This window comes from Cylas formicarius, unplaced genomic scaffold (assembly GCF_029955315.1).
Source record: "Cylas formicarius isolate icCylForm1 unplaced genomic scaffold, icCylForm1.1 PGA_scaffold_7__23_contigs__length_41026272, whole genome shotgun sequence".
NCBI lineage: Eukaryota > Metazoa > Arthropoda > Insecta > Coleoptera > Brentidae > Cylas > Cylas formicarius.
Window position 1 is genome coordinate 22802940 of NW_026844352.1, and position 8873 is coordinate 22811812.

Genomic DNA, 8873 nt, shown 5'->3' on the forward strand with positions numbered 1-8873 from the left:
AGATATAGCCCTGGATGTTCCACGTTTCCTGGTTCAAGAATTTTTTGAAAATAGTAACTGATTTTCGAGAAAATAAGTTTTTTCTGAAATCATGCAGTGCGCCATAATAATCAATGACGTCGTCGCGTCTTGACAGCCCCCGAACTAACGATTTCAATATGGATATTTTTTAAATATCCCGAGAAGCTTATGTGATAGATGAAAACCGCAAGTACAAAAATTGTAGCTCTTAATGCGGCCTATGACACTGTTTGAACTAATTAACCATACTTTTTACGATTTTTGATTTGCGGCCAATAATTTACTCGGTGAAAGAACAATTGTCTTGATCTTTTAGATTTTTGCCTATAATTTGAAAACCCTGTGTATAATCGAAAAAATTCCTGAAATAGATGTTATTGTAGTGGATCTTCCGCGTCTGTCGGTGAAAGAATTTTACCGATCGGGTGAAAGATATAATTTCAAACATTTTTAAAAAATACTAAAAAGTTTTTTCTGTCTGTGCGGGCTATACCGCAATAATAAAGAAAGTGAGATCTGAATCATAGGTGTTCAGTTATAACCAATTTTCAAGAATAGGAGGACCCATTTTTCAGTTTTTTTTTTTAATTTGCGGAGCACCCTGTATATTTTTGAAAACTTGTCAAAAATAAAAGTTTATAGAGCCGTATCTTCTGCTTCCTCTAGATCAAGAATTTTTTTGGTCTCGTGAAATGTTTTTGAAAAATGATGTTTTTTGTAGACCCTTGCACACGCGATTTTTTATTTTTTTAGAATAATTCCCGACCCCCCAGCCCCCCATTTTCAAAAGAATCCGTCACGGAGCAGAGCTGCATATACGTGCCAAATATGAAATCGATTGCTTCAAATTTCGGATACTTATCGTGTTTCGTAGCAAGGTCCAAAAAATAGTCGAAAATCCCGAAAAAATGATGGATACCGGCGTCGGATCAGGGCCATTTCTTAAAGGCTTTTGTGCCTCGTGGAAGGCAAGCATTATTGACCCTGAATGTTTTAATGCAATGGTATTTGGATGTAAACCAGGGGCTTTTCGTCTCTTATTGTGGATTAAAACAAAGCTTTTGATCGGGTGAGGCACGACAGACTTATGGAAATCTTAAGTGAAAAACATATATACTTTAACAAGATTCTATATCTGAAGAAACAGCGTCATAAACAATATCCGTTTTGCCGATGACACCTTGGTAATAGCCCAGAGTGCCGCGGACCTACAAAAAATGATGGACAAAATTGTGAATAGTAGTGAAGAAGCTGGTCTTATACTTAATACCAATAAGACAAAATTCATGCTCATCAGCAAAGCAAATGTCCGCCACAGATCGCATGTTCGCAATGAGACAGTCGAGAGAGTAAGTGGGTACCATATTAAACTCTACTGGAGGACACACCCTAGAAATAAGATCTAGAATAGGAGAAGCTAAAACTCCACTTACTAACATGCGAAAAGTATTCTGCGCTAGAGATCTAAACATCAAACTTAAGATCAGACTGACCAGAGGTTGTATTTTTTCAATCCTTCTTTATGGAATGGAGCCGTGGACAACGAACAAAGACGACTAAAAAATACTCCAGACTATTGAAATGTGGGTATCTGCATATATCTGCGGATATCGCATGCTTCGAGTTTCTTGGACAGAGAGAGTTACAAACGCAGAGATATTAAGACGAATGGATTAAACAACAGAGATAGTGGAGACTGTAAAAACAAGGAAACTTGTTTACCTGGGTCACGTTATGCGCTGAAAAAGCTAGCGCGTGCTAAAACTAATAATACAGGGAAAAGTACAAGGCAAGAGAAGCTTGGGGAGAAGGCGCACACCATGGCTGAAAAACTTAATAGAGTGGTACTACTGTATATCAATGGAATTATTTCGAGCAGCTGTGTTCAAAGTGAGAATCACCATGATGGTAGCCAACCTTCTTAGAGCAGACGGCACATAAAGAACAAGATGTTCATTAAATCCACATGTTTAGGTAAATGGGGGTTGCTTTTATTTATTTTTTATAAAACAATCCTTCTGAAAAAATAGATAGGGTTCCTTGCTGACTAGTATATGTTGTAAAACGTTGCAAAATACTTAAATGTTTCAAGTTTTTTAATATGTCAATTTGTATAAGCTCCTTTTTTTCTCTTCCTTTTTTAAGAAGTTATCAATTTAATTTTTTGCAAATATTGAGGGAACAGATTGTTGGATTTTATAAACTTAACCCTGTTTTCTATTTTAAAATTTGTCTCACTTTTCTATCAGTCAGGACCGATTCCAGTTTATACTAAGTCTACTTTCGGAATTTTCCCCTAATTATAACAACTCTGCGTTGCGTTGGCCTATACCTGTTTTAAACGATGCGTCAATTATATCCATTTACAGCGGTACAATTCCATTTTCAAGTAAATTAGTTACCCATTCGCCAACAAATTATAACTTCTATTTCTAGTATGTTTATTAAGGGTTACCGTTGCTAATACACGATAAGAGAAACTAAAAATTCCGATAAAACATTTTTTTAGCGGTCTTTTTAGTTTATAGACGAGATGGGTGCCATATGCAACACATTCATCCTTTTCATTATTACGATAGTTTTGGGCCTTAGTCAAGGTGAGATTTACGTAATTTGCTATATTGCGGATTTATGTTTTTAATCAACTGACGAAATAACAACTACTTCTCTTTTTCGCGTTCTTGATATAGTTACTTTGGTAAATTATTTTTTTATTCCAGTGATGTATGTATCTCATAGCATTTCTGGATGCCTCGTGTTTGCTTCAATACTTCTCAACTTATATTTAAAGCGATTTTTACCGGGAAATCCGAAAGCGCCATAATTTTCAGGTTCTAAAAATACAGCTTTCACCGTTATTTTGAAACGACCTGTGTGATATCGAATTAATCTTATAATATTGTTTCGTGGTTCCAAAATGTAATAAATTTGTTAAGATGGTTTTTAAAAGCACTTAATGATGTTAACATTATAAATTTCTGCCTTAAATCTTCATTCAGGCAATTTTAAAAACTTGACTGGAAAAACGTGTAAGTCCATTTGTTTTTTACACTTGTTACTTTCGAAAATCGATGAAATCGAATTTTTCGAAAGTATCTGCGCTCGTATAAAAATTTTATATTTCGATAACGGTAAGTCCTACGGGATCGCCATTGGCGCAGAAATGAGCACCGTCGAAAAAAAAATATTTTTTTTGTCTGTCCGTTCTCCGTTCTCCGTTCTCGTCTTTTGGTTTTTCCTGAATAACTTTCGAACGGTTGGAGCTACAAAATTGACATTTGCCTCCTTTTGAACCTTCCACGAGGCACATAAGCTTATAAGAAATGGCCCTGATCTTTTTTTCCCGATTTTGGACTATTTTTTGGACCTAGCTATGAAACACGATAAGTGTCCGAAATTTGAAGCAATCGACTTCATATCCGGCACCTATATGCAGCTTTGCCCCGTGACAGAATCTATTGAAAATGGGGGGGGGGGGGGGGGCTGGGGGGTCGGGAAATATTTAAAAAAAAATAAAAATCTCTTGTGCAAGGGTCTACAAAAAAGACCATTTTTCAGAAATCGTTTACAAGACCGAAAAAATTCTTGAATCAGAAGACGCAGAGGAAACGACTCCATAAATTTTATTCTTGATAATTTTTTAAAAATATACAGGGTGCGCCGCAAATTCAAAAAAACTGAAAAATCGGTCCCCCTATTATGGAAAATACTCCAAAATTTGCAGGTACCGACTTTTCCTCCAAAGCCATTCATCCGATCAGAAAAATTTTACATCCGTAATACGTGGGAGACCCGGCGCTATAACTTTTGTTTCACGCATTTTTTCGTTTATATACAAGGTGTTTTAGTTATGGACAAAAATTTAAAAGACCCTGAAAATTGTTCTTTTAGAGAGTAAATTATTAACCATAAACCAAAATTCGTACAAACAATAGCTAATCCGTTTAAACAGTGTTATAGGACGTATCAAGGGTCACAATTTTTGTATTTAAGGTTTTCGTCTATCACACACGCTGTTCGAGATATTTGAAAAAATCCAATCAAAAATGGCCATTTCTCGCCCTCAATCTAAACACGATGACGTCATTTAATATTACCACGTATTGCTTGGTTTCAAAATACAAGTAGATTTTTGAAAACCATTTACTCCATTTGAAAAATTCGGATACCAGGAAAGTTAGGAGATCCAGGGCTCTATTCCGAACATTCTAATGGATCCTAAAAATTTCCGCTTTAGTGGGTGAACTTTTAAAGATGTGATAATTTGATATGAACGTCTATAATAATATAATACTATAATATAATTTCAAGTTGTAATTACCAGTACAAATTGTAATATTTACCGAAGTGTGCCGTAAATTTGAAGTTCGACGAGATGTGAAGGACACTATATACAGGGTGTATTCACAATCAAATTACATCAATTTTGCGAAAGTTGCATAGTGGTCCGCAGGAGCACGATAGAAAAACAATGCGTCCCTCTAGAACAAGAATCCGCGAAGCGCCTTCTTATTAAAATAAAAAGCTGATTCGCGCTATTTGCGACGAACTTGCCCCTCTCACCGACGTTTTTTCGAAAGCAATCTTGTTATATTATTCGTTCTCTATTTCTTGTATTGTGAGAATGACTAACATTTTGTAGTTCTGTTTTGTTTTTGAAACTATTTACCACAGTTGTTTCAAAAAATAATTGCATTACCGTAAAACATTTTCGACTCCCCAAACAGCTGGACAGAGAAGTTTTGGTTTTTGAAAATCGATTTTTTGGGAATATTTTTTCATAATTTCCCATTTTTTGGGATGTATATCCGGTATTCCGTAATACTGTATTGTAAACTTGTCTGCACTATTGTATAATAAAGTGTATATTCAAAATGTTTCTAAAATATTTAAATTGTCAAATCAGTGGCCTTAGGTTGTTTACTGATGTTAGCAAATTGATCATCATGATATTTGTAAAAACTATATTTTATCTGTTCACTTTATTGAATAGTGTTCATTGCTTATTGTTCATATATCGAAGGTGCTAAAATTCGTTTGTTGCACGAAAATTTCATGGAAACTGTTTTTTCTTCATTCACCCTAAGTGACTGTTTAAGTCAGCTCAACTGATTACTGAAGTCGTTCTAAACTTTGGTTTTCAAACTATCCCAAGAATCATCTTTTATAAGAAAACTTGGTTGTCCTCAAAATCAAGGATTGTCCCTGACGTCTTACATAATATAAATTATTTACGTAAAGAAGAATACCATTGGTCCTAAAACGGATCCTCTGTTGACGCCATGTGAACTGTTTTTTTAGAGCAATGCTTATTATTAATGTTTGTTTTCCGTGTGGCAATATATAATTACAAAAATATCCCAAAGAGAAATTAATTTAGAAATTAAATTAGAAATTAGAAATTAGAAGAATAACAATTTCTGCAATTTGGTCTTTCACTTGATGACTTCAATGTTAAATTATTAAGTTGAACATTTTGAAATGTTTTCAGGTGTGGACGTACCCGTGAATGTTCCAATATTCATTCAACATGTTCAGACCAAACGATACATAGCTGCCGATCTCGGAACCGTCAAATGTAGAAAATTTGCAGGAAAATTTGAAATAACAAAATCGGCTACTAAGTCAGGGGAATATTATTTTACTTCTTTGGCCGAGTAAGTTGCTCCAAGTAACAAAATTTTAGTTGCTAAAATCTGCTGATTTAGATGAAATTTAATTATAAGATTAAAATTGTTCAAGTTAAGAAATAACTTTCGTTCGCTATATTTCGCGTCAAAAATGTCTTTCTCAAATTTTGAAATTGTAATTTCCATCTTCGATAAGCTCTGATTTTTTTGTGGGCTAGAAAGTTTATAAAGCATTTTTTGATGCAATTTTGACTACACCATTGGAATTTATTCTGTGCATTTGGCAAAGAAATTAATTAATTACATACAAGGTGGTACGAAAGGGCTAAAAAAACGTAAGTTTTAATTTCATTAGGCCAATTTCTGACTTAAGTCAATATTTTAACGCACTCGTTTATTAAAAACTCACTTCGCTGCGCTCAGCTCGTTATAACACTGTTTACATAATATACTATTATGGTTTTTCAGGGTCGGCAAGGTGTTTGACATTAAAGGAGGGTGCGGCTATGGCAACAGTCTTATTCTTTATTCACGAAATTTTGGGACTAACCAGCGGTTTATCATAAATGACGATAAATCCATCAAAAGCGCATGTGAAGGCGCGTTTGCTCTAGGACTTCAGGACGGCAGACTGAAAGTAGTAAATCCGAATAACTCAACCAATCAATTTAATTTTATACAGGTGGTGTGATACACTGACTTAATGGAAATAAATTTTACAAAACAGTAATCTTCTTCTTCTTCCTCTTTTAGAAGGCGTATCGCCTGTTTAGTTCCGGTTTCCTCCTCGTCTAAGCAACTCTTGCGAGGTTGACTGCCAACTATCTCGCCAACGTTTAGGTGGTCGTCCAGTAGGTCTTCTGCCATGGGGTACGTTGTTGCGAATTATTATGGCCATTCTGTCGGGGCCCATTCTACTGACATGCTGGTTCCATTCTCTTCTCTGCCTTATCAATCTGACAACGTCATTTGTTTGGCACATTTCTCTTATGTCTATATTTCTCTGTCTGTCCCTCAATGTGTATCCAGTTATCATTTTTAAGGTCTTCATTTCAGTAGTTCGTAGGATTCTCTTTGTTACTGATGTTTCAGCTCTGGTTTCCGCACCATATGTCATCACTGGTCGTACACAGGTTTTGTATATTCTTGACTTACATTCTGCACTCAAATGTTTGTTTTTCCATATGGGATATTTAAGATGTCCTGATATTGCGGCAGCTTTATTGGCTTGTTTCCTTACTTCTTCTTCCAGGAATCCAGAGCTTGTAATTTTGCATCCCAGGTATTCGAGTGACATTATCTGATCAATAGTTTTGTTTTTTATTACCAATTTGCACCGTAGAGGCTCCTTTGCAATGGTCATGCATTTGGTCTTATTTGTGGAAATTTGCATGTTAAGTTTTTCTGCCTGTCTGTTAAAAGCTTGTAGCATTCTTTGGAGGTCGTCCTCTGACTCTGCAATAAGTACTGCGTCATCAGCATAGCATAATATGTTTACTTTATGTATTCCCATTCGATATCCTAATCCAGTATTCTTAACGGTTTTTATTAATTGGTCCATGATTGTGTTGAATAGCAGAGGGCTGAGACTGTCGCCCTGGCCCAGTTGTAGTTCGGAGATGCTGCGTTAAGGTAAAGTTTGTTCTTATTTGGGTTGTTGTGTTTGTGTTTAAGTCCTTGATAAGTTCTGTGAGTTCTTTCGAGACATTATTGCTTTCCAAGATGGTGATAATGTCTTTTAGTTGGACTCTATCAAAGGCCTTTGTTAAATCTATAAAGCATAGATAGGCTGGAGAGTTATATTCTAAAGATTTTTCAGCCAGTTGCCTGAGTATGAATAATGGATCGGTAGTGGGGCGGTTTCTTCGGAATCCTTGTTGTTCCTTGCTTATTGGCACTGTTGAGGATATTTTATCCGCAATGATCTTAGTCAAAAGTTTTAGCGAGGTGCTCAGTAATGTTATCCCTCGATAGTTTGCTGGGTCTGTTTTATCTCCCATTTTAAAAATGGGTATTGTTATACTTTGTTTCCATTCCTCTGGTATTTTCTTATATTGTAATATAATGTTAAACAATTTTGCATATTCCTCTATGATAGCCGTGCCCGCATTTTTTATTAGCTCTTTGGTATTTTATCTTGATTAGGAGATTTTCTATTTTTAAGTTTCTTTATTGTATCTTCTACTTGCTTGTAGGTAATTTGCGCGTGATCTTCTATATTATCTCTTTGGCTTGTCCCTTTTGCTTCCATTGGTTCATCTGTTTCTGCGTATAGGTCTCTGAAATATTTTTCCCACGTATCTTCTGCAATTGTTCTTAGTTGTGTTGTTTCATTTGTTTTTCGTTTCAGACCCCTCAACATCTTCCAAATACGTTTTTGTGCTCCGTACATATCCGCCTCCATTTCGTTACTAAATCGCTGCCAATATTCTTCTTTAATTTCTGGTACTCTGTTATTAGTCTTGTTCCTTATTTCGGTGTAGATGTTTCGGTTCTCCGGTGTTGGACATTTCTTGTATTGTAAGTATTTTTCCTTCTTTTCCCTTGTGATGTTCTTGACTTCTAATGTAAACCAGGGTTTAATGTTCGGTCTCCTATTGTGTGAAACAGTGCGTGTTCCTAGAGCTTCCTTAGCACCTTTGCAAATGTTTTCTTTCAGTTTGTTCCAAGCTGTGTTAGGAGTATCAAACTGTACTATGGGGTTAAGAGTGACATATGTTTGGCATGTTTGAGTAAAGTTGTTTAGTGCTTTCGTGATTGAGGGATTCTATATTGAATTTTTCAGTTTTTATCGATGGTCTTTTTTTGGATAGCGGCGTACAGCAATCTGTGTATTTCAATTGTTATTCGCCCGATTCTTTTCTTAACCGTAGTTACTCTACTCTCGCAAAACAACACCAATACCTTCACTGACATGACCGTCAGAATTGACAAACGTCAAAATTCAAAGCGTCGGAAATATCTCCGAAAACATCCGATCGCTCCCAAATCCGTGCGATAAAATCCCGGAAATGTGCGAAGTGGCTCGGATTCGTGGGAAACGGAACTGACGTGGTGAAGTAACGCTTCCCGCATACTAGATCGGTGTGTAATTAGGTATTTTACAGACGGGAGTAGAAAAAAATAATTTCGCAATACCTGACGTTTGTTTTTTTGTACAATTCTAGGTTCGCCTAGGAGCGACGATTTTATTCCGCCTTTCATAATTGTGACGTATTTCTC

The 8873-nt window shown here is 35.8% G+C and overlaps 1 protein-coding gene across 1 annotated transcript; it reads left to right on the forward strand.

Annotated features, from left to right (window-relative positions):
- Window positions 1-2460: 2460 nt before the first annotated feature.
- LOC132704980 (uncharacterized) lies at window positions 2461-6397 on the forward strand. Its single transcript, XM_060675348.1, has 3 exons — window positions 2461-2618; window positions 5513-5678; window positions 6120-6397. Exons 1-3 carry the CDS (start codon window positions 2555-2557, stop codon window positions 6340-6342), a joined length of 453 nt encoding a protein of 150 aa, XP_060531331.1. The 5' UTR covers window positions 2461-2554; the 3' UTR covers window positions 6343-6397.
- Window positions 6398-8873: the final 2476 nt, after the last annotated feature.